Genomic DNA, 27,264 nt, shown 5'->3' with positions numbered 1-27,264 from the left:
TACACAAATTAACCTCCCCGCCCACACCCACACACACACACACACACACACACACACACACACACACACACACACACACACACACACACACACGTTTTTCAATTAATCTGTTCACTTTCAGCACAACAATCTGATCTTAATCACTTAATTGGAGTCTCCATTTGGGTCCCTAATCGACCCTGAGGTGCACCAAACTGACTTTGTAATGAATGACTTTGTACAGACAACACAATGCAGCCTCCACCAATAAGGCCGCACCAACCCCCATCCCATACATCCCATCAAGGTCTTGTCATGTTTGACTGTCCTCTTTTATATCATGCTTTTCTGCATCTTGTCATTTCCTGTTGTTGTTTTATTCACGCGTGTCTCCCCCATGCCTCCACCCTCTTCTCGTCCCCTCGGTCTCATCCATCATCCTACTGCAGAGGCCTGCTCAAGCCGGTCGAGGTGTCCAACGGAGGCGGGCCCCTGGGGATCCACGTATTGCCTCTCAGTTCGCACGATGCCAGGTAAAAGAAAAGGAAATCTGAGCACCAATGCAGCTCAGTGTACAACAATAGCTAGTTATGTTCAGCATCTTCTGCATCCTTCGTTTTGAAGCCTTGTTGATGTTGCTTTCTATTTTACTTTAACTCATCATTTCCCTCCTATTTTTTCCTCATTGTCTGCTCTCTGTTCTCTTTATTCCCTTCTTTTTACATGTTTGCTCCAGGCTGTCTTTTTCACTGACTCTGATTCTTCAGGCCATATTTTTTATTCTATTTCTGTGAGTCTCACAGCTGAAAACACCACGCCAATGCCCAGCAACACACGCATCTAAAAGCTCGGCAGCCCCAAGTAGGAAGGAGAACATATGAAAAGCAGCTTTGCTCTTGACTGCAAATTTTTCCAAGTCACGTTACGCTTTTCTTTTATCCTAGCCTATGTCCTCTGTCACAACGCTGTCCGCCCCTTCTTGAAGGTGATTCAGACCACTTTTCTTTTTGCCTTTTTTATTTTTTCTTAACGATGAGGAGTTTCGATGACAGGGTACAACAGGAGGACTGCATCCCAGTTTACAGTTATTCCAGCAAAAAAAAATATAAAGGGCAGAGGAAGTGGCCAGATGTAATCAAACTAAAAGCTTGTGTATAACACAGATTCCCCGCTGCATGCCAAGGGACTGGCACACCACCAAGGTGAATGTGACTACTCAGCGCAGGGAGAGGGAGGCGGGGGGAATGAGGTGAAAAGACAAAGTGAGGCAATGGAATGAGATGACATTTGAGAGAAAGAGGGGGGGGTGGTGGCTGTCATTGAAGATTGCTGCGTGTCATTTCTTTGGAACACTAATCCCATTGCTGTTTATAACCAAGTGTCAGGAAACTATATTTAGCTTTGACCTCGTGCGATTGACTCCCTCAGGAGCTGTGGCACTTATGAGTTATCCTGAGTCAGAGGAGGAAGGTGTCCATTCAGGATGAGTGGCACCAAGCAATATCGCTTAAAAGAAAGTTCAATTCCAGCTCTTTATTAGCTATTATCCTCCAGCTCCTCTGTACTCCCACAAATCAAAACTGCAAGATATAACAGTGACGCTGCATGGCCAGTCAGTTTCTTCCCTATCAGCTTAGGTCGGCACTAATAGCCATCAGAGCCTTCAATTGACTTCAGACTTGATAAGACTTAGCGTCTGGTCAGTGGGATGATGCTAATGGCCTGGCCCAGCTCTTTCCTGTGTGCTGTGCGCTAGGACAGGAGGCATTAGGCTCAGCGGGCTGTCATTAGTGTCTAGACCGGGGCCACAGGGGTCAGACAGCCAGCAAAACCAGACGGCAAACAAGCAACTGCAGGAGCTCCAGAGTAGCATTCTGCTTCACCGTACTGACATCAAGTTAGCTCCAAGCAGGAGGGTGGACACAGCTGCAGGAGAGAGCTCAGAGACTCTGTCACTCCTGCAGACAGTATCTCTCTTACTCACCCACAAACGCACAGATCCTTACCTGCATGAACCTACCACCATGCAGTCTGTGAACAGTATGGCCTTACAATGAGCAGTGTGTTCCCACAAAGAGATACACACTTACATACTTGAACACAGCTTGTGCTGCTATTTTGAATGTACATCTGCACACACAAACACACACAAACACACACACAAACACGCCCCTCGCAGATGCATTCTTTGCTTAATGAACTTCTCATTCCATGACCAGTTTCAATTGTAAACAAACTGCGGACATAATTGCCGCGCATAAATGGTTCCTGATTGGATTATTATTTGATTAAAGGCAGTGGATGAGAGCAGGTGGCCTCCTTCAAATCACTTCTCAGCACTGCTGCCTGGCCACAAGATGGAGTAAATCCATACAACGTAGCACAATGCGGATGCTTGTGCTTTGGGAACAGTGTGACTTGATATTTTTGTCAAAAGTTTGCAGAGAATCGTCTAACTACAACTCCTTTTGCTTATATCTGACACCTAATTAATCCAACGACTCACAGCCTGACAGTGCCATTTAGATTTTGCATTAGCTCTCCTTTTTTCCCCAAGAACTTGATAAAAATCTACATAAAAAAACACCACATGAGGAGGAATTGAGAGAGCGGCAGTGACAATAATAGTGCTTTTACTAAATCATCATCTTCTTCAAATCTCTCAAAGATGCCGCTTTATCCCCAATCCTCCCTGCTGCTGCTTTGAATACTGATCAGGGATCAACCGAAAACTCCTTCATCTACTGTGTCTGGCTCGCTACCAGATCAGAAGTCATTAGAGTGTGTCCATGCTGTAATCTCCATTCGCAATACTTTGTTTTCAAGCTGCCAACACTTATGGAGATAAAGCGCAATCATGTCCGCTTCCGCGCTGCCCGCAATTACTCTCTGTTCAACACACTTAAGCTGACCTGGCTCAGCTAGCTCAGACACCGAGAAAGAGGGAAGGGCCTTTTGTGATCTTTAATTTCAACGTAATGCTGTGCCATTTACCCCACATTGAGGAGTCGAGACGAGTCCGCGGCGAGTGCGTGGATGTCCACGTTATGCAGCCAATTAGGGCAATGTTCCGAGAGTGGCCCTGTTTGGCTGAAATGCTAAAGAGCTCTGCAAATCTGCCCTTGACGTCCGCGGTAAACAGGGTCACAATTTAAATGTGCTGTTGTTTATGTGTCCAGTGAAACGACAGGAAGTAACTGAAAACAATGAAGAGCACGTAGCTTGTGTCCTTGCCGCTGATAAGCTGTTGATTGCAGTGTAATCTTGCACATGGCTTCTGTATACGCTGGCTCGGATATATTTCATCATTATTTTTTCATTTCCCTTAAGTAAGCCCTCCAAACTTTTTGTCAGTTTATGCAAGGACACCAAACGTTTGCACTCAGTCAGTCTACCTGCTTCCTCAGGCATCCGACGCCTTAGAGACGAATGGAGTTTGTAGTTCTGCTGCGAGAGCGCACATCAGATCTCTTTGCATGTGGTTATCCTCGGGGCCTAAAGCCCCAAGGAGCTCACTGATGTATTTATTTAGAGGAGGGAGGGATGGGGGGTGGGGGGGTTTGAAGGTAAAGGTTGCCTTCTTTTGAAAGGATTGCTGATCTGACGCTGCCGTGGAACTGCTCGGGTATTTATTACCGCACTGCTGGCTCTCGTCTTAAGCTCCAGTAAAGGAAAGTGCAGCGATTCCTCTGAAGCCATAAGATGATCTCTTAGCTGTTGGTCTGGATTACCTCAGACAACCCGCCCTGTCATTCTCTCAAACCTGCCCACAGAAAGGCGGACAGAGTGGAGGACAGAGGGACGGACACGGGCTTAAAATTTTGTTAGAAATGCAGTGCTTCTCCTGCAAAATGCAGGTCTTTATCTAAGCTTAGAGTTTGGAGGGTTTACTTTTGGTGACAGTAGGGTGCAAAATAACATTACAATCCAACTGGGCTAGAGTTACTTCGTAAACTTACTTTCTCCAAAATCCAGTGGGCAAAAAATAAACAGTTATAAACCTTCAGGCAATTAAACAACAATTAATATCAACTCCCGATAACAAAGCGATTTACTTTGTACTTTGGATAATGCTCATCACCCCGCTTATCTTTATATTCCCTTTTTCTCCCCCTCCTCCATGCCATCTTCTCTAGTCTTCTATGGACTGTCATTACCTCTTTTAAATATAAGTACACGGGGGGGGCAAGGCTTGCAACTTGCCGCCTGCTGTTCAGCATATTGGAATGTGACTGTGTGTGGTATAATTAATACAGTGTGTGTCTGAATGATGTTCTGATGTGTAACTCATTGTGTTATCACTTCCAGGACTCAGGGCTTGCTAGTGAAGCGTCTGGAGCGCGGGGGGAAAGCCGAGCAGGAGCGTCTCTTCCAGGAGAACGACTGTATCATCAAAATTAATCAGGAAGACATTCGCCACCTGCGCTTCGAACAGTAGGTTATAATGTTGGCCCTCTATGGTTATATTGTGTAACATCCTCTTTTTCATTATAAACTCTGAAGTTTCTCAAACTGCTCAGATAATTGCAGTATGCCCTTCTTCCTGTCAGGTTCTCTAAATGCCAAGCTGATTCTTTCTTTCTTCCACTGCTTCCAAAGCTAGAACACATACAGCGTTATCCTGAGGAGCTGTCCACTCAGTGCTGCAGTTCATACTGAGATGCCCTGTGCTGGACAGTAAATAGTGTAGCTGTTGATAAGTGGAGCCCAAACTTCAGGGAGACGTGACACCCACACAGCTGCACAATAAAACAGAAATATCACTGACTTTGTTGGCCTTCCTGTAATAGGTCTCAGTGACCTGCAGTCCTTCACCAACACTTCGCCCCCCCCGATCCGAAACCACCTACACTCCTCTCTCAATTCATTTCTATCGATTCATCGCTCCCCTTCATTTCCTAAAGTGGAATGAAGATATAAACCTGTGACTTTTCCACACATTTACCCAAAGCCAGCCTTCTCCCTCACACACACACACACACACACACACACACGTACGCCTGACACACGCATAGCTACACTGAGCTATAACGTCTTATCTACATCCGTGTGTGTGTGTGTGTGTGTGTGCATGTGCATGTGTGAGAAATAGATTGCTTCTCCTCCCGGCTGCCTTCTGGAGGCAGTGTACGGGGATCTGCTCAGCTCTCTCCCTTATCATCCACTCCTCCACAGGAAGAAATAGCCCGGATTCCTGCTAACAAAGGCCCAGACCACATTCATACTGGGCTGGACATAGTCATCTAAAAACCACTGGGCTTAGAGCCACCCTGCTGGATGATTGACAGAAACCAAGTTTGGAACCCCTCTGTGTTCAGAAGTAGAGTCAGAGACTAACCATTTATTTCTTGGACAACTCTATCACCATCGAAATTAATTTTATCCAGGCCGGGCGTGCCTCAAATTCTTATAACCAGCTAAGAAGAAAACTCCAGACTACCACGGTTACCTTACCACATTATGTTAATGTATTCATCCGAGCGTGTACAAAGCCACTAAGGTTTTAGGATTTTGTCTTTTCTCTTTTCAAAACGATGCTATTGTCATTAGTAAACATCCCAGTTTCCTTCCGAGCCTTTTCTACTGTGAAAGAGGCTTACAAACCAAATCCACTAGGGAGTGATGTTTTTTAGCGTTCCACACTTGCCCCCCTCTCCACCCCTGCCAAACACTCGCTCCTCACCGGCATCCAAATGCATATGATGTTTGTGATTCTGCATGAAAATGAGGTGAAGGAGCTAAACTTTCCTCGCTGTCTGCCCCCCCTTCGCTCTCTCATCACCTCATCCCCCAGCCTTGATTGTGTGCCGCACAGAGTGACAATTTAAAGTGATAGTCTAATCTCCTTGGATTGTTTTGCATGGGTAAATATTTTGAGGCGCTTAATCTAACTGAATGTAATGATGCATTTATGGGGTAATTTATTATTCAATCAGGCTCGCATTGAGGCTGATTACTGGAGTGATCGCACTGTATATGTGCAGGTGGGGAACATTGGCGCGCAAACACGCACACACACACATTCTCGCTCACTCAGTCATCATTCCCGAGTGTGCGCACGTCAGTGATTTTTGTACAATTACCATTTGAATAAAAGATGCGAGCGACCAAATCCTGCAGGAGTGGCTTGGTGCGGCGTGTGCGCCTTGCCTCCGTGACGCCGCTCGAATGAAGTGCTGTCTGTTGTGGCAGGAGCAGCTTAGCGGCTGTCATTTGGATAGAATCAGCATGGTATTACTGGAGTGGTAATAAGGGGTCTGGAAACAGGAGGTGGGATTGTTGGAATCCAGAATCCCAGTGCATCGCTGGCCCCCTTATGCTGAAGCATGGCTCGCCCCTGGCCCAGCCTATCTATATGCTAAGTGCCACCGGCAAACCAGACTAAACAATTCTTGTGTCTGGGAGTCATGTTGAGCCTCTTGTCTTGGCTTATTTGCCCCCCCCCAAAAAAAAGCCGCATTAGACTTGAGTGTGTGTTTTGGCTATTTTTCTTCTTATTTTGTGAATAAAGATTGAAGTGTGTGTCTGCTTACTTTGGAACCTCATTGTCTGGAAAGCTTCCTTGATGCATGATTCATCATCTCTGCTGTGATTGTTGAGTCCACTCATGTCCACACACAAACACACAGACTGCCACACTGTAGAGAGACTTAGATACCCTTTTACTGGCATAACATTGAATATATACTGTTTCATCACTGACTGACCCTTCTTATCTCATTCCCGTCTTGATGCTGGTAATTATAGATTATGTAATTTCCTTCCTCCCCTGCTATGTGGTGAGTAGCCCTGCGATTAGCCATGCCAGTCTAAACTCTCCCTATCGCCTCTCAACATATAGCACCACACAGCCTTCCTTATCCTTCTATATCCGTCATGCTATGATAGCATAATTGTACTTGTATCTTAGATATCATGTTAAAGCTGCTTCATTTATTTTTGTGCATCACCTCCAGAGCCCAGAGCATTTTCAAGCAGGCGATGCGTGGCACGGTCATCCTCTTCCACGTGGTCCCCGCCGCCATGAAGAGGCAGTACGAGCTGCTGATGGCCCACACCGAGCTCAGCCCGCCACAGCCCAACAGAGTCCGCTTCAGCCAAGTCTCCCTGCAGTCCGGGGATAGGTCCAGCCTGGTGGGGGGGCTGATGCCCAGATCTGGACCACAACCAGTCCTCAACCACGAGTAGGTTTAAGAGTTACCGTGTGTAATCCTATCCAGTACATGTCAAGACGACCTACACAGAGTTAAAAAGCTAAATGAAAGTGACACGCATTATCATGAAGCATGAAAAGGCTACGAAATCTCAAGCTCACAGTGAATTCAATTCTGTTTTAATTATACCAGTCACTGACTTTTCCACCTTAATATGTTCACTGCAGACCCATCAATGTTTAAAAGCTACTCTATATAATGCAGGAGGGTAGTTTAATAATAATTTCAACCTGAGGACTCAAAGTCCACATCGCTGATCATCTTGTTAAAAGACCATTTTATCTGCCTGTGGTTACTGTTCATTTATGTAATGACTTTGGCTTCATTCCAGAAAGCTAAACATGTCGGTGTTTATCAAGTAGGTCTTTGTTTACAGGTTTATAGTCTTAGTTTCAATCATATACAATCATAAATCCTCTATACATTCTCTGTTTGTTCTGAGTCAATCTGTAAATATTCCCTCATACACAGAGATAATCATTTAATGTTGAGACGTTATTATATAGCATCATACCTAATATTAGAGAATATAAGCAGATAATATGCATATGCAGGAGCACAGAGGTTTGCACGCTGTTAGGCTCGAAATAAAACAGTTCATTTCTCTTTTTCTCTTTTCAAGGCAACAGTTCTCTTTCACACTTGCCTGAGGAAGATCTTGTAGACTAGAAAGTTGCCTTGAAAAGAGAACAAGATAAATAAACAATTTATTCGGAGCCTAACAGTGTGCTGACCTTCTTTGTGCCCTGCAGTTAAGTCTTTTTTGTCACGCACCTGAGTATCTTGGCCTGGATGTGTGCGCACATTATATATGTATATGCTCAGTTTAAAACAGCACTTATTATGAGTGTAAAGTATAACAGAAAAAATAATGTTTTACTTTGACAAGAGACAGAAGAGACAGAATTCAGTTACAATATCAGAACTTTCACAAAATAAAATCATCAGCCAATAAATTATATAAATAAAATCATTATATAAAGCAGGCAGGTTCCGGCCTACATGTCTGTGGTCCTTAGCTGCTTTTACAATTAATATTTCCAATAGTGGCAAGAAAGTCCTCCTGATTCTTGTTTAAATTATCAAGAAAAGTCTGCCAGGTGTGTCTGCAACAACAAATGCTGTAATGTTTGATTGAATAAATTCAAACCACAGTTGCCCCCTGTCTAGACCGCAAATGTATTAGAAGCATTTTTCACTCAAACATCTCACACAACAGTAACACTCTCATTGCAGTCTATGCAGCTAAACTGCAGTTCACTGTGCAACCCTTCATGTCTGTTTAACACTTCCTCTGAACAGAGACTGACAGTCCTGCTGTGACTCTGCTGCCCACCGGCTGCTAACAGCTCGCCAGTTCTCCTCCTACCGACATGAGAAGATGCGCTCAGTTGTAGTCAGCGCTCGGATCAGTTTGCCACTTTCTTAGTGATAGTTAAACATACATTCATACTGAGCATACATGCAGTTGTCTTACCTAGGCATGCAAATCAAGAGAGGAACAATTTGTAATCTGTAGAAGAAACAAGAGGAGTAGTGAGGAGTCATTAGCCCATGATGATATAAAACAGGCAATAAAATATGTTTTAAAAACCTGTAAATCCCTGCAATTATGAGAGGTCCTTAAGCATACAGTCATAAATGAGAACAAATATTAAGCTAATGGGTCCTGCAATATGCAAGATTAGCTTGTGATAAACAGACAGACAGACACAGAGATGCACACGCATGCATGCTCACACACACACACACACACACACACACACACACACACACACACACACACACACACACACACACACACACACACCTACACAAATGACGAATACATAATCTCTGGGTTGAGACCAAACATGATGTTTTGCTGTAATATCATGATACAAGAAGGTTTTTTCTTGTGTGGTTTGCTGTTGAAATGTTGACCTTCCTATTAGAAAATACAGAAAATGAAAACAGCATGCTGGAAATATAGCAGGAACCAAACTTCTGCTTTAGTTACCAGCACATTATGTCATACATGTTTGACTTATCTTTGTAAAACACAAATCAAAGCTTGATCCTTGTCTTGCTCTTTAGCCACCAGGGACCCCTGGCAGGAAGCACCCCTGAGCTGAGCCGACGGTACGCCACCTTACCCCACACCTTGGTCACCAGGACCCCTTCAGCCCCCTCCCCCTCCCTGCAGCGCAGGATAAGCACAAACACGTCCACCAGCTCCTACTTAAAGAACAAGGGACGCAAATTCAACATCCAGCTGAAGAAAGGTAAGAAACAGCAGACACAAGAATGCACGGTTGTAAAAGGGAAAATCCTTCTCTGCATTTTCATGGGAATAATACAAAACTTTTGACACAACACAGACTGGTCCATTGTAATTCAGTGTTCTTCCCGTTTATACAAGAGACAATAGATTACTGAAGTTTGTTATAATCCTGTGCAGTAGCCTCCTTTCCAAACTTAAAAAGAATTAAAGGTTCATGTTTTAGGCTAACGCTACTGTTCTGCACCATCTAGACTACAATATGTTCCTGGAGGAGCCAATTTGTCGAGTGGCGTCACGCATCACTGTGATTGACACAGCTGTTTCATAGCGATGAGATCAGCGATGTGACTGGCTGAGAATGTATTTATTATTCAACTTCAGCCGGCCCTCATTGTCCCTGAGAATAGGGCCCAGAAGGATTGACACTGGTTTGACTTGCTTGCAACCATGAAAATAAGAATATCTTTTCGTGGTAAGATTGCATTTCAGTATTTCTTTCAATTCATTCATTGACAAATGATATGCACTCTCTCATCAGAGAGTTGTGGAAGGGTTTAGTGTAAAAGATTAAATTACAGCATAAAAGTGTGTAGTCTCAATTTTGCAGGCTTATACATTCTCTACAAGCCAGATCAAGCAGCATCCTGCATTTCATCGCACTTTAACGTTCAAAGTACATTTTTTTCAAGGTTCAAGGTTAAATTACTTTCACTTTACAACAAAGGGTTTGACAACAGAAAGCAGTTGTAATTCCTTTGTGCTCCACAAGAAAAACTAAACTATTTTTGATGGTGTTGTGGAGGATGAAATGTAGTTGATGAGTCTCACAGCCTGAGGAATGAAAGTATATCCACAATGATACAGTGTTGATATTTTGATCCTTAAGTAGCTGATGTGACAACCATAAAGTAGTTCATCCTTCGAGGGGAGAGAAGATAAGGAGACACCTGTGTCTCTCTCTCTCTCTCTCTCTCTCTCTCTCTTACTATTTCTGCCTCAATCACCCATGTTCCACTCTGTCACCCTACTTAACTCCTCACTGAGACAATCACTGAGTCTCATCATCTGCATGCATTTACTTTCCCCCAGAGTAAACAATAGGTTGAGGGAGACAACCTTAAATCTGTCAGGAAATATTTAAAAAATCTCTACTTGCCTTTGGGCTTTGTTTAAGTGAGCAGGCCAAAAACAAACACAGATCTACCACTTCTTGAAAACAGAGTCTGTGGTTAGATGCACTCAGGCTACATCACCATGGTTTTGGGGTTGAAATATTATGATTTAGCAATCAGTATGCTTCCAGCTGAGGGTTGGATTGTTTGTGGACTTGGACAGGCCCTTTGATCCTGGAACAGTTGTATATCATAGCCAACCAGTGTGGTGGTTTTACTGCCAGACTTCATATCATTTTCATCACTTCTCAATCCTTATATGACTTGACGAGCGGTTGGTCTTACTCTTTGTCTCTCTATCTCTATTTGCGCCTCTTTTTTTTGTCAGAGGGAGCAGATGTTAAGTCGAAAGTTGGCACCGAGCTCTTAGCAGTGAGCTTCAGGGAATAATGCAGCAAGTGAGGGCAGCAGCGCAAGCTAAATGCAACACGCTCGTGGAGGAATACAGTCACAAGCTGCTCGAATATGTTTGGCCAAGGTCCCCTAGCGCTGCCAGCACAGTTTCAGAATTGTATACAATGTGGGGCTGCATTGCAAGTTATATATTGTTTTGTTTCAGATGTGATGAAGTTCTTTTCTTTTTTTATCTGCACTTAAGTCTCTGGTTTTAGTGAAACCAAGCTGGGGCCATGTTGGTGGCGCTCCAGCAGCTCCGGAGACCGATGCCAGTAGTTTAGTTTATTTTCACTAGCCACGTAATGGTCCAATTCAACACCAGTTATAACTCTCAAAAGTATGCTCTTGCCCAAGTGACAAAAATGGTTTCTGAGAATATTGCTCATGGTTTAAATGGGGCTTACCAGAATGGATGTGCTTCGCCTGTAAACTGCAAGCCATTTGTGAACTCCAAATGGAGATGAATTATTGTCCAAACGCTGTTGAGTTGGAAATCTAACTGAGCACTAAAAATCCAGCACAGTCGAAAGGAAGTGTGACCCCTGAAATCCATCTTGACAGTTCCGTTTGATTACCATCAGACTTCATCACTACTTCATCACTACTAATGTACTATTCCTAAGGCTTCAGCAGTTTTGTTGACTCTTTGTAATTGTTGTGATTCGTCCTAAGTGGGCCCGAGTTCCGAGGAGCAGATCTTGCTTGGCAAATTAACAAGAGTGCCCTAATCAAATACTGCAGCCCAAAAAGGACATACGCACCCCATTAAGTCATTCTAATGTGCCTCGGCCTCTCCTCATGTTTGCTGTTTAATTGGCTTATTGGAGCCAGGATTCCAACTAATCCAGAAAGGATACAATTACTTTTATCCTGGTCTCCTATTACCTAAAATAAAGACGTCAGTGGTTAATTACTGCAGGCCTGTTAGAGATGCATTCTCCTAATTGCCTGATTGGAGGCCCTTAATGACGGGATCTGACAATGGGCAGGAGTTTTGATTCCGCTCATTAGGCTGTGTGAACCAGATCTGGGGAAAGGCACTGGCATGGGAGGAGAGGGGGGTCACAGTGGAAAGGGGAAGAAAGACAGTGATGTAGAGGATTTAGAAGGTGCACGATAATGTGAAGCTTATACGGGTCAGAATCCGTCAAACAGAGGAAGAGTAGTACTGGTCATGGAGTGATGATTAACACATCTTTGTTTAGAAATTTGTGACGTCCTTTTATCACCTTTTTAATTAGAAATAAACTCGATCTTCTCTAAAGTTTAGTTTCTGGGTAGGAAAGTGATTGCCGTGGCAGCAATGTGACCTTGTACTAAAAGTTTGGTATTCATGAAGACAAACTCTGCAGGTTTAACATCTAACATTCAACATTAACGATGGCAGCTGTATCTGTCTGCTTAGTTATCGCGCCCGCATTGAAGGAGGGATCATAGCACGTCGTTATCCTCAACAGCTAAACTTTTTCTCTTCATAAGCAACCTCTTCATCACCTCTCCGCAAGTTTGCTCGCGTGCAGAAGCCACTAGAAAGTTGCCGATCCGCGCTTCTCCCTCTCTTTTGTGTTTTCTTGTTCATCAACGCCATCACTGTCAGCGAGACGACAGAGAGTTCGTCAGACTGCTAGAGAGACATAGCGGGAAAAGTAGGTCATGACGAACCATCAGAGGTGCTGACAGCTCTGTGAAATGAGCAGCTACTTTGACATGAATACTAATCACTGTTGTTACCATCAGAGAAGCCTCGGCTGAAAGAGCGTTACGACTGCCGGAAACGCCGACGGCTAGGTTATGCATGGTGGAATGTATCCCTCTGAACACCATTCCTAATGACTCATCTAATAGCATTATCTAGCAGGGTTATTGGGTTTTTGGAATATTCTGTCAAAGGATAACCCAACAAACAGAATTTCTTTGGCATACCTCGTTCCCTGGTTGACATTTGAAAACGTTTCTTGCTTTTATTTGACAAATTCAGGTCTGGTCAGCAGAAAAGGTCAGGTCTGAGATCCTCTTATTTATCCGTTATTGTATTTGCCTAGCTCCTCCAGACCGGCAATTCATATTCATAAGATGAACCTTAAAGGTCAGCCTTTAAACCTGAAGCAACAGCTTATATCTTAGCTTACCACTCACAACGTCAAATCCATGACCCAGACATGATTTGAACGCAGCCTCCTGACCTGCTGTTGCACTCAAAAAAGTCTGAATGTTTTTTTGGTTAAAACATCTGGCACATGGTACATTGATGATTTTAAAAACAGCATTTTTTTGCTATGTGGGTGTAGTGCACTTCATTTCCAGAGGCTATTGAACACGTTTTGATACTCATAATCATTCACTTTTCTCTGCTTATTCTGGTCCCTAACCGCTCTTTAATCCGACCATAGCTTACAAGAGTGGCTTTAAAGTCCACATGCACTTATCATAAACACTCAATTTTGGTTCATAGCATTGACACTATATTTAGATTCTGGGTACATGTTTTCATTTTAACTTCTTAAAAAACGTGACTGGGACACACCCTGATGGCAACGATGGAAGTATTTCTATTTGTATTAACTATAGGAGGTTCAGAACGTGGTGGAAACCCATAATTTGATCCCTGCATGGTGGTTTCTCATGTTACAGCAGCATGTAATGAAAAGGATCATTCAGAAATGGTTTCAAGAGTCTGGCCAGTTTCTGAAAGTCGCTGTAAAAGCATATATTTAGTTTCCTCTCTGACAAATAAGCATAACGAGTTGCAAAAAATTTCATCTAAAATCCATGTAAAAATGTAATCATATTTCATTATTTCCATACCCACATTGTTGTATACTACATACTGGTCTGCTAGTGACTTTTTGAAATGACTTTTAAGAAACAAATCTCTTGTAGTTGACATTTATGAAGTCATATGGAGCTGGGTATAAACACATGCATATTATTTACTTCGCCCTCTTCAGAGAGATAACGCTTCCACGAGGCTGTAAATCAGTAATATCACTGTTCCATTAATGTGATAGCACAGAGCGATAGCATATAGGCTGGCAATCTTTCAGCTTTACCGCCTGGGTTCATGCTTTCCTGCTGGCAAAAAGTTCTTAATGATAAAAAACTAATCAGTAAAATATCACATTACATTTCTAACCACATTCGTTTGTTTTCCATTATTCCCAGGTCCAGAGGGCCTCGGGTTCAGCATCACATCCAGAGACGTCCCCATTGGTGGCAGTGCTCCCATTTATGTCAAAAACATCCTTCCTCGAGGGGCCGCCATCCAAGATGGCCGATTGAAAGCTGGAGACCGACTGCTGGAGGTGGGGCAGAACTTTCTAGCTTTCTAACCGCCAACCATCATACAGTGTTCGCTAACAATCTAACTGTGTGTGCTCTGTGAGATTGTACGCTATTTCAGAGACTAATTGCTCTTTCGCTGATATGGTTTTGTTCTGAAATTAAGTCTTACAGAGCTTTTGTTCAAATGAGTCAAACACAATGTGTTCCCTACGGCTATAACACTTCAGCTCCAGCTTTGAATTGCTGAGATGTAGTTAGATGGAACAATATTTTGATTATACTTCAATCAGAGTGACGTGAAAATCAGCTAGTGCTCATGTTAAGGGGAAATAACCCATGTTTAACACCAGCTCCAGCAGGCTCAGAGGGTAATCTGCATAAAGGTTATGTGGAGGCCATAGATGCCCTCCCCGTTAGAGTCGCACACCCGCTGAGTGTGTGTGTACGTTTATTTTGGCTTGTATGTATGTGCTTACCGGAGTATTTATGATCTGTGCGTGTGTGTGTAGGTCAGTGGAGTGGACCTGAATGGTAAGAGCCAGGAGGAGGTGGTGGCCCTTCTCCGAGCAACGCCCATGGGTGGGACTGTGAACCTGTTGGTGATCCGCCCTGAGGACTCCCTTCTGCCCAGAGAAGTGGTCAGTAGACAGCCAGCACCTCATTCACTGCTGTAACACATTCACAGTTTATTGCAACAATGTTATTATTCTCAGTTTTTAAACCTTAAAATATCAATTTTAATTGAGGAAAACTGGGATTATTTTCAAAATAAATCAATATATTAATGTTAGACTGACTGAGATAGAAACTGTTTTTGGTGTATATTACAATAATTATTGTTTACAGGGAATTAACTAGACCCCCATAGTAAAATTGGTCCAGCGTATCCCAGCTGAGCTCAAAGAACTCACTCTAGGAATATGATAAAGATCAATAAATGTGTCACATTCAGAGCAGCTGGGATATGGATCTGTCATGGTGGCTCCACTGATGTGCCTTTAACTGCTCCTTCAACCCATCACCTTCTCTGTTTGTCTATCCTTCCATTATGCTGTGTTCATAGTGTTTTTTAATCAACATTGTATTTGTTAAAAGAGGTTGACAGCTGCTTCACTGTGAAGAATATATGCGTAAAAAAATACATGTCCTTAAAAAATCAATAGGATTATGAATCACAAGTGATTATTTTAAACTGTGGCTTTGAAGTCCATATGTGCACCTCAATATTCACCACCCTCCCCCGAGCAGAATGAGAGCTGATAATCACGTGAACACACATTGTGCCCTTAGTGTGACAGTAGACATGTACACAACCAACACACACACACACACACACACACACAGTTAACTAAATGCAAGACACATATACAGCTATGAGCACAAACACATGCACATAGAAAAACACCCAGGCTTAGGGTTAAACACAAATCAAGTGCACGAGCAGACACAATCATAGCTTTTAGCATGTGCAGACACACACACACACACACACACACACACACACACACACACACACACACACACACACACACACACACACACTGACCAGTACACACACATAGACACCCTCAAGTAACGTGCATGAGCAGCCATAAATAGCTTTGGACATACTCACACACATATGAACAGGGACACTGACACGCACACACTGCTTGTACACACACACACACACACACACACACACACACACACACACACACACACACACACACACACACACACACACACACACACACACACACACACACACACACACACTCTCGCTCTCGGACACACAGCCTACACGCAGGGTGACTTTGGCTGTCGTGCAACAGATGGTGAGGCTACTGCCCTCGTCCAGCCTGCCCTCAGTCGCTCTGACAGCGGGCCCCGGCGTCACAGCACCTTGGCAGTCCAGGGGCCCCCGGTGCCAAATAAGTCCTACCCGTAATGCTCAGCCTGGCATCCGGGCTGTTAACCCCGCCATGGGAGGTGCTCTACCTGTAGAGTGACGGCCCTCTGAGACACACTTTTTCTCTGCTAATGTGTTGTTTCTCCAGTAAAAAAATTCACCACCAAAAGACTTTGCTCCACTCTAATCGGTCTAGCTTCTTTCATTTAATGTTCATAAAGTGGCAAATGGGCTCATATTTCACTACTACTTGTATTGAACTTAGGAAGCTTGCATTGTAAAATGAAAAATGAAGAATAAATGAGAATGAAAAGTGTAAAGGCAACCATAATGGCAGTATACATGATCCTATTGGCTGCTGTTGGCATCAAACATCTCACCTTCTGGTTACTCAACATAGTCTTTACCTACATCCTATACTTAAATTCTAACTGGGATGCACCAGGCTGCCTCTTGGCTCTTGTCTGCAGCCCAGACAGCAGTGGAGGCTGCGAGGAAGAGTTAAAAAATGCACGCATGCCCCTGGGCTGTCGACAGATCAGCGTGGTGTGTGTGAGAGTTTGATGGATACACTCTCTTAGCTCCTCAGGCATGACGCGATTAGGAAAAAAAAGGCCCATCATGGAAACACTGTCTAACCATCTCTCTTTGTTTTTGTCTTCTTTCTCTCTTTTCACCAACTTCTACTGTACATGCTTTGAGAGACTGCTACTTAATATTTCACCACTTTCCATGGCAGATTAGTATTTTGCTACTCTCTCCTTTACTGTTCCCTTTTTCTGTCATCCTCTCACACACTTTCACATTTCCCAGCAATGCTTTCACAAATCTCAATAATCCCTACAAGTATGTTCATAAAAATCTGATAAGGAGGCCAAGGCTCTGCCGGTGACAGTTATTGCGAATAAAGCATGGAGGGAAAGCACGGTTGGTAATTGCCTCCTCTGTCAAACACTCTGTATTAGTGCATGTGTGTGCGTGCGGGTGCATAAATACTACACTCTGTAGTTTGAGTACACATATAAACACACATGTATAGACGATCGCTTACGCGCTGTCAATCATGTAATTCCCTCAATGACAACGCGATGATGTTTTAAATTGTAGCGTGAGTGACATGCCAGAGAACTGCAGGCATCTGTCAACGTATAGCCCTCCGCAAACACGCACACATGCACACGGTGGCAGGAGATCCAGCCGTATAGATGAAAATAGAAAATAGATTTTTTTTTTTTTTGTCTCGTTGACATTTGCCTGCTGATGTTTAATGTCAGCGCCGAAAAAATCCCTCCACGTCTCCTTTTGTTTAGATGTTTTATTGTACGCCAGGCTCGCTACACGCGCCCCCAGAGGAATTAATTTACCCTCCCAGCATGTTTGTGCTGCGTCTTTAATTACCACGGTCGGGGTGTATTTTGACATGCATTCAGTAGCAGTAGTAGCAGCTCTCGATAGCTTTCAATAAATATGTACTCGCTGCATAGAGGAAAGGTTAAATGGCAATAGAGCGGGGGGATGTCTATGTGTCTGTCTCTCTCTGTCTGGCTACCTCTCCCTCTCCTCTCTGAGGATATCAGTAGACATTTTCAGACAGATTCAGTGTGTTGTATCAGAAAAGTAGAGCAGCTTTAACCTTTACCATACACTGGACTCATCTCTAATAAGCCTGCCCTTTCATACCTCTTTCCTCTCTCTTAAACATTTACCATCCATGATAATACAGTAATTTATTGTATTCCTCATTGAAAGATTTTTGGTCTCTCTGGTTCTGTCGTGTTCAACAAGTTTGGTTCTACGGGAGGAGCCCTTTGACCTTCAGGTTATAAGACAGAGGAGGGGAGAGACGAGCAGAGACATTCAGAGAGAGTTCTCTCTACAAGCTCAGCTCAAGCTTTGAAGACACAGTAAGAGGCGCTGATCAATGACTGTGTGAACAAAGTCACTTTGTGCTGTGTTATTCCTTCATTTGACAGCTCTGGGAGTTCCAATCAGTGATCTTTAGACAGGATTTTTAGCAAACTAATGTGAGAAAGTCAAACGGATTGCTGCCCCCTACGGGTTTGGAGGTGAATGTATCACTTGTATCATAAGAGGGGGCTGTTTTGAGGAGGTAGAGAGACATACCTTGGTGAAAAACTCAGAAAGAGTGACTCACTGCTGTGTGAGTCACTCTTTCTGAGTTACCTTTGTAATCTTATTAGAGGTGAAATGATGATGCTGCCTCAGCTCTCCCCTCTGTCACTCAATCTGACACCAACCGCCTCTCCATTCACATTACCCATGACCTCAGATGCAATCACCCGCCAGGTAACACTGACCACAGCAAGGCTCGACAGTAAAGATGTATTACACACACAAACACAAATTCCCACATGGAAGCAAGAAGGGCAGATTTAAGCACATTTACACACGCACACAAACACCACACACACTTCCCACGCATAGCCGCTGGATGTTATTTATTGTTGGCATTTATCTCCCAGCGTGCAGCACTGTTTGCGCTCACAGCTGCTTTGAGCGACGCAGAGCACTCGGTCCACATCGGCCAGCTTTGCAAGAGTGGAGATTGTTTTTTTATTTTTTCAGCTTCCCTTTTTTTCTCCTGTAATAACCAAGTAGAATGTCACGCCTCAGCAACGGCAACATTCAGGAAACGAGGAATCATTCCTGGCTCCTCTTAAAGACGTCCATCCACACCCTGCCGCCAGTGATGGAACTCCACATCAATTCACCTGTTGTGGTTCCATTTAGAGCAGACAGGGCAAAGCAAAGGCAGAATAACCTAATCCGTGACCCTCAGTTTATTACATAAACAATGACTTGTGAGAAATATAGTGCAGGCCTGCCAGTGACAAATCATCTGAACTCATTCTAAAACTTGCACTACAGTGTAAGGGAATTAGCCTGTTGGGATTGCTGACTCTTCACTCCTCGTCTCACACACACACACACACACACACACACACACACACACACACACACACACTCACACACACGCACACACACACACACACACACACACACACACACACACACACACACACACACACACACACACACACACACACACACACACACACACACACACACACACACACACACACACACACACACACGTATGCATGCACTCAGTCATCCCCTAAACATATTTTAAACAACACCATAAACGCTAACCCGCTCCGTGTAAAAGCCTGACACACAATATGGGCTTGATGAGTCACATATGCTCAAGAGCCATAATAACGTTGTCCACGAATGCCCTTACATCAATCCATGACCCATGGATGAGCAGTATTTTTTATTTCCAATGGGACCGTGGACCGTGGAGAACAAATGGGCTTGTGAAGCTGCTGTTGTAACACTGAGGACCACATAAGAGCAATTAAACAGTACATTAAAATCCCCTCTTTACGATCATATCACACTTGTCACTGATCCATTAGTAGCTATATCTGCCAAGCAATGAGAATCTTAATTGCACAATTAATTCCGGCCCCCTGATTGATGTGACCGCCAGATTCATGGCCCATGTGGATGCCGGGGGTACGCGACAGACAAATGCGTGACACTGTTGCTGACAATTATAGCAGACTAATGGCCTGTTTCATAAGTGCCAACCCTGGTGGCCTGGTTTAAAAATCCTCGCTGCCATGTTTTTGCCAGCGGACTGTAACTGAGGTATTCAGGAACAATCCATCTGTAGTTCAATTGCTTTAGCTGGAATCCTATTTATAAAAGTCTCTGAAATCATTATATACAGTGGGAATAAAAGCACTGGTTCCTTGACATGGATCAGACATTCAAAAACAAGCACACCATTGTTTTTCTCTTCCAAGTCAAGGCAATCATCGTCAGTGTTGCGTTGCTTTGCGCAATTATTCGCAGCAGATGATATCTCTCTTCCTCTTTCTTAAGCATTCCTCTAACAGTGTTACACAGCTGGCTTTTGTTGTGGCTCCTGCACTACAGTGAGGTTTCCATTCATGGCTTGCCTCTATTAAAGTTGGAAGACAAAAGCAGACTTATGAAGCTGTATTGATTTCCTCGCCGCCGAGATCCATTTCCCGCGTCGGTAGAGGGGGAAATGAATTGATACAAGGCAAACAGAACACGATCCCCTGGTTCTGGAGGTAACTAAATGATACACAGATCTGTTGAGTTAGAGCCAAGTTCACCCCTCCTCATCCCTTTCATTTAACATAGTATTTATCTTTGTCATTCCTCCAGTCCAGGACAGTTTAGTTAAATGTCGTAAGGGTAGAATATGGAAAAACAGCATCTAAGCTGAGAATAAAGCTCCAATATTTGATGCTTTCAACAATTTGTGGCAACGGATGAATCTTTAACATCACATAAGCAATTTTTTTTCTTACCTTTAATCAGAATAAATATCAGGAACAGTTTATTGCCAAGTAAGTTTGCACATACACATAATTAGTCCTGGTGATTTGGTGCACACATCATGGATCAATTTGCCCTTGTGTAAAAAATATAGAAATAACGTAAAAGTATAGATAGAAATAATGCATTCAAATCATTCAGATAATCATTTTAACTCCCGTCTGTGTATTGGCTTACATCTCCTTTCACTCCTTCCACTTAGAACAAAAAGCAGAATCATTAACCTTAATGCTTTAAGAGCGCAGCATCCACATGATGATAAAGCTTTTGGGTTGTTCTACTGAAGTGGTGATAAAACAGTGCTATTTTGAGCTATGCAGCATCTATAGCCATGCCAAAAATTGACATCTTTGGTGTTAATATAATTGGATGTCTGTTAGCTTAAAGCTCTTTCACAATAAGCATGACGTAATTTGTTGCAACTTTTGCCAATAAAGTGCTGCAGACAGACTCTTTCTTGTCTGTCTTTTTAAGAGTGTATTTATATAGAAGCAGGTTACTCAGCCAGATATTTTACCTCAGTGAAAGTTGGCAAACGACTCGAGGAGATGAGTCATTTCTTACTGGTAGGGCTAATAATTTAAGGTGCTGTCACTGTTTTTGCAGATATTCACACATCTTCGTTAATGAATTCCCAGTCTCACTCGATATGGTATAACTTAAAAACAGACTGATAGAATATAAGTGAGTGCAATCAGCAAATTGCTTTACTGTTACAGCTGCCTAGACATAGCTTCCCCCTACTTTGTAAATCTTTGCTAAAAATACATTTGGAACTCAGGTGAAGTCAAATTATATAAATGGCTCTAAAGGCCTTTGGAAGGAGCTTTGTACGGCTGCGGTTTTGCAACGTGCAATCAGCGAGAGCATCTATGAATTTACAGCGCTCTTTAGAGCAGTTTGGCAGCAGCGGATGCATCTTAGAGGTCACTTTCTCTTCCACTTCATGGCTTAAAATGTCTCTGAAATGACAGGGCTCGGTGATCCGGTAGGTACGGGCCCCAATGTTACCATGGCAGCAAAAAGCTCTTCCCCATCTCCAAAAAGCATCCTCTTGGACACTTTATCCAAACTGTCTTAGTCCCAGATGTTTAGCAGAGGCACTCTTCTCCTCCTTTCTCCCCTCTCTGTTCTCTCCTTGCTTATTGTTTATCACTGACACCTTCTATTTCAAGAATGCTGATGAGTCATTCCTACATTATTAATCCGGCTCCTATGGAAAAAAGGGTCTGTGATCTGGGAGTGCAGAGTTCAGAAACATGCTCGGCCGTAATTAAAGTTAATGCCGCCAAGTGTGGTCGAAGACAATGCCAGCCCGGTTAACGATTTCCGAGCGTGTCTCGTCGGCGCCACCTGTTTTCGTTTAGCACTTTTCAGCAGCTGTTCCCATAATTACGCTTGCTGTCAGCGCAGAGAACGGGAGGGTGCACCGCAGCATTGTGCTACGCCGATAAACAAGGTAGTTAAAGGCCACTTATGGCGACACAGTCACTCTCCCGAAGGGGATTCGGCGTCTGTTTCCAGAACACATAATGGCTCCAAGTGTGTATGTGCAGTTGGACATAGCACAGCACTTTTTATCCACCATTAGCTTGAAATGAGCGGCATCTGCTTCATGATGGGCGTCTATACTGTGGCTCCGCTGCAACGCCTTTGCAAACATCCCCAGTTGCCAGGTACACTTAGAAATTCACTTTTTTTTTTCTTTTTTTTTTTTGGCGTTGTCTTTGATTAGATGTAATGGCTTCCTAAATGGCCCACAGAAACATCCAGTGTCAAGCCAACCCCATGTAAGAGTCTGTTTTTGGTTGCTGACGGTGAGACCCACTCAGTGTCTTCATTGATAGTTAGTAGCCATACTGCATTTGGAGTCCTTCACATAGATCTGGCCTCAGATGCTCTCATAGAAACAGACTTTGTTCTGCTAATGAGCCAAATTATAAATAATGAAATAAAAGCTTTCTCAGTAGAAAATCCCCAAACGGTAACAATCCCAGTTGGTCAGCGCTGAGTCAAAATGTGCTTGATTGCCCATCGAAGAACATGTAATGTTGGTTCACAAACACTTAAGACCTGCCACTACCAATGGTGCACTTCATGCCCTGTAGTGGTGTGTAAAAGCATCCTCACTCAGCCCCTCATTGTACCTGAATTAAATTTGTATTTAGGCTTACAGGTATTTAATATTCGTCCCCCTTTTGTCGGAAAATGTTGCGAGGAGGAACACCGCCAAAAGGAATTCTTGTTACAATACTTATCATGCATGCACCACTTTTGCAATTACACCCATGGCTGATTTCTTTTAGCCCTTTTAAATTCATTTCCAATGACCTTTATGTCGCCAAATTGGGCCAAGTGTGGAGAGAAGTTTCCAGCGGTGTTAATTGTTTTAGGCAGTGATGTGCGGAGAACTCCGAGTTATGTGTGAATAGATGTAATTGTGATTCATTTGCACTCTCTGCTTTTCTCTCCCTTTGCATTTCACTCGTGCTTTTCCCTCCTGCTCTGTTCATCTGACACACGCGTGCACACACCCAGCACACCTTTCCTGTTAGCACGTGACAAGTTAAGCGAGGTAGAAACAGAACAATAAAAGGCCCATTAAGCAGGCGGGGCTCTTTTGCTGGACTGATGAGCAACGCTTTCCTCTGTTCACCTGCTTGTGTCCGTGCTCAAACGCTGCCTCTACCGCCCTCCCCTGCCAGGACAATGGACTGTAATGAATGGGTGCTTCCCCGTGGCAGTGTTAATTAATAAAGGACTTAATCGTGTAATGGACTGTGACCGCATGGCTGTGTCAGAGAGAGCAAAAAGAAAGCGACAAAGGGCTTCTTTTGTGACGAGCTAGCCGAGTGGACAGTCACTTGAGCTACTCGTATACTCAAAATAATTATATTACAACCACTCTACCTTTAAATTGGTTTAGTATTAACCTTAATGATTGGTACCTGGGTATAGCACGGCACCTTTTGCACTAGGCAACATTGCATATTTTGAAAAATGAATGGAGCTGTGCTCGCAAATCTAGGCAGTTACAAATATATCCCATGCTTTACCGTTCTTACAGATCAGGACTAGAAGGCATGACATTACGGAGAGCAGAGACATGCAGACAATCAAGTGGATTTAAGCTCCACATCATACAACATACCTTTATTAGCGTGGGCGAACCCTGTTGATAATACTTAGGGAGGTTTAGTACTGCACTGACCGCAGGCAGACAGGATGAGGTCATGTTGGCATTTACTTAGCAAGGAAAGTGTGCCTGTATAGCGTTAAGACGACTCTCCCCTACTTAACATCAGATATGGATGTATCAGCAGTCGAAAGAAGTCAACTTCCTTGCTTCCTGACTGAGGTTCAGACTACATTACATTGTATTAGCTTCAGTTTTACTGTCAAAAGGGACACATCTAAATATGATTCTGTAGTTGGAGCTGGAAATATCTCGGGAGACAACACAATCTCAAAAGTTTGTTATCAAATGTGCAGGGCCAAGTGTCTTTAGCAGAGTAGTTCTGGAGGTGTTGGAGACATTCAGCCATCATTAGTGAATGCAGCTTTCTCTGCAGACAATTTTAGATTTTTTACTACATGTTAGCAGAAGGTTTCCTGACAGAGACCATAAGTGAGAAACTAATTAGATTTGAGACAAATATGTTGAGCCCAAAATGATGCACTTAATCATTTGGGATGGTGGCTGATAACACACACATTTAAGATAAAACTTTTTCAATCATGCAACCGTTTCAGTGTTTAGCTCATCTCCTTGTCAGTCACCAGGTGAAATAAACGGGGCTGAGTATGGAACATTGAGATAACTTTCTTCTCCTGTTCAGAGGCAGTTGAAACCGGCCCTGCCTGAGCTGAATCGGTGCAACGAGGCCTGTCAAGCAGCCTGACAAACTCGTTCTTGGCTAGCGGCGCTTGTTCCTGTCTGATGAAAATGTTACACTGCTCTCTCATTCTCTGCCTCCGCCCCGCTATTCCCGGAACACAGCTCTGAGTGGGTGGTTATTCTGTCATCATTTTGGAAGAGGCCGCACGCACGCACGCACACACACACACACACACAGAGGCTCAGACTGTGTCCATCCAAAGTACCTTATTTTCATCCAATGTACTACTATGTTCAACTGCTGGGCTAAAAGCCAGGGACATAACTCACAGCCTCTATTTATTAACTGTTTTTTGATAAAAAACATCTTCATTAAAGATAAAGACGGACCTACCGATGACGCACAAGGCCATTCATCAACAAGCATTCTTTTCAGAATGGAAATTGTATGTTTGCTGCATTGCTATGGGCCTGCTTTGGAAACAAACTGATCACATTCCACCAGTTGTGTTAAGTTTGCTTCAATATAACCGCTGTCTTTACAAACTGGAAGTAAAACATCGTTGATGCATTATATGTACACCTGCACTGGATGTGTTTTTCCCCTCAGTCCCCCACCCCCCTCATTAAGCCGTCTGAGGGAAAGCAAAGGGTCACTTCCCAACAAGAGCCGCTGATCTCTGTAATAGAACGGGAAGTGTTGAAATGCGGCGCGATAAAAACGAATTCCAGCGGTGTGAATTCACCGTAAGTCCGGTCACGGACAAAGCTCAGTTGGCGTGTTGTACAGACAGGTGTGCTGCCATTTTGAAAACAGGAGAAGGAAAGCAGAGAGAAAAGAAAAGGGGGCAGATAGGAGGGCCGTCTGGAGCATAGGGGCTCAGTCAGAGGGTGTTGAAAAGCGCCTGCACCTGAACGCACCGCTGCATCCTAATAACTCCTCGGCCTCCAAACAAAAAAAAGAAGAAGAAAAAAAACACCTTATGCTGTGTCTATCCCCTTCTTTCCTCTGCTTCACTCTTTATCCGAGCAGCTGTGAAGGGCACACACCTGGCAGCCATCCATCTGGCTTTGTGTGTGTCGTGTGTGTGTGTGTGTGTGTGTGTATTGATGTGAGTCTATTTAAAGAGGTCCTGCGCTGGCTTTCTGGGGTTGATTGCTCTCACCGCCAGCATTGTTCGTGTGGATTTGGCTGCCATGGTAATAACTACGCGCCTACAGTGCAGTCTGGCCAATCACATTATGACAGCGCTGCTCTCAAGCTTCCTGCGGAGCGGGCTCGTGATCGGACAGTGGATATAAACGTGGGTGGGGGAAACACTCTAATTCACCTCAACAACGGCTGCTGAGGTGCCCTTGAGCAAGGAAACAAACTCCCAAGAACTGGAGTGGTTGCAGCTCAGTGGCCAATAGCAGAGGCCTGTGTGTCTGAATGAAAGACTCTTTGAAATAAAGATTTTCTTCTATCAAACTGGGAGGGAAAAACAACTGCCAACTGAGATCAAAGCTTTTGGTTTCAGCACATTCACTCAGCTGCAGTTTGTCGGCCATAGCTTAACAATCTGAACGGAAATTATTCTCAAACATTTTTAAATATTTGTCATTTTTAAATCTTAGAAAGAAAGTGCCAGTTCTTTGATGCCTCTTGTGTTTTACACCATTAGCTTCTCTCTTTCTGTTAGGCTGCAAGTGGGAAGTAAAAAGCATAAATACTATTCCTTTTTGATATTCTTATACAGATGTTCTCTGTTAGACACCAGTGGAAATTGTCACAAAAGAGTCTGGAGTTGTTGTTTGTCGGACTATTATCCAGCTGATTTGATCGTGCTGGGTGCTCAACAGTGGTCACTCACACCTTGCTGGCATCAACTACTTTTTTTCACGTGTGTACCTTGCATGAAGGTCTGCAGCACCAGCCCTGCCACTAAAGTCTTCTATGGTAATTTTCAACAAAAGGCCCGCGGATCGCACCGGGGAAGGAGGGTCAGGCTCTTAACGTGTCACAAATTATGCTTCAAAAGGGGTGTTGTTCAAAGGGGAGCCAGTGTTGTTTGAGCGCCAAATTGTTACCTGGTGCTTTCAAACGTTCTCCGCCGTCCCCAGTGTTCCTGCGCCAAGCTCACGGCGGTGGAAAGGAATAAGCAGCGCTCGGCTCGACGGTACGGCCAATTGAGGATGACAGCCCCGAGCTATGTGACATGCTGGCCATCCATTCGCTTTCTTCTCCTGTAGCCCTCATCTTTCTCCTCTTTATCTTGTCTCCCATTTTCTTGTCATTCACCATCCCTGTTCTTTCAATTTTTTGTTCTGCTAGTTTCTGTTGTCTTTTTTTTTTATTATTCCCCTTTGTTTTTCTGTCTTTTCACCAAAGTTAAAGTTAGATACTTCACACAGAGATTTAAATGCAATAGTGACTAGTTGGGCTGAATAACAGTTTGCCAACTTTGGTTGGTATTCACTTGCCATTTGTAGATGTTTTCTTATACACTTTTTGAAAATTTTTATTAGCATCCGCAGTGCCACAGCCATTAATATGATATAAATATTCACTTTCTCTGTCCTTCTCCCTTCTTAATACCCACAGCATTCAGAGGAAGATGACATGGTATTGACCCCAGACGGCACACAAGAGTTCATGACCTTTGAGATCCCTCTGAGTGACTCCGGCTCGGCAGGCCTGGGGGTCAGCGTCAAGGGCAACCGGTCCAAGGAGAACCACGCCGACTTGGGCATCTTTGTAAAATCCATAATTAATGGAGGTGCTGCTAGCAAGGCAAGTAACTGCTCCCACCCACTTACGCTCTGACCATTACCTTGTTTTGTTCCGT

At 43.7% G+C, this 27,264-nt stretch overlaps 1 protein-coding gene across 2 annotated transcripts in view; it reads left to right on the top strand.

Annotated features, from left to right (window-relative positions):
- Nucleotides 1-27,264, top strand: part of LOC129110418 (partitioning defective 3 homolog) — a 325,305-nt gene that overhangs the window by 151,848 nt on the left and 146,193 nt on the right. For both annotated transcript variants that reach the window (XM_054622495.1, XM_054622494.1), the window contains 7 exons: nucleotides 429-512; nucleotides 4,288-4,413; nucleotides 6,936-7,163; nucleotides 9,270-9,457; nucleotides 14,187-14,326; nucleotides 14,816-14,944; nucleotides 27,021-27,209. In XM_054622495.1, coding sequence (XP_054478470.1) covers nucleotides 429-512; nucleotides 4,288-4,413; nucleotides 6,936-7,163; nucleotides 9,270-9,457; nucleotides 14,187-14,326; nucleotides 14,816-14,944; nucleotides 27,021-27,209 — 1,084 coding nt within the window. The remainder of the gene's footprint in view (nucleotides 1-428; nucleotides 513-4,287; nucleotides 4,414-6,935; nucleotides 7,164-9,269; nucleotides 9,458-14,186; nucleotides 14,327-14,815; nucleotides 14,945-27,020; nucleotides 27,210-27,264) is intronic.

The sequence above is a fragment of the Anoplopoma fimbria genome, chromosome 21 (assembly GCF_027596085.1).
Source record: "Anoplopoma fimbria isolate UVic2021 breed Golden Eagle Sablefish chromosome 21, Afim_UVic_2022, whole genome shotgun sequence".
NCBI lineage: Eukaryota > Metazoa > Chordata > Actinopteri > Perciformes > Anoplopomatidae > Anoplopoma > Anoplopoma fimbria.
Note: the sequence above shows the minus strand (reverse complement) of the source record. Positions and strands in the feature narration are given on the sequence as shown.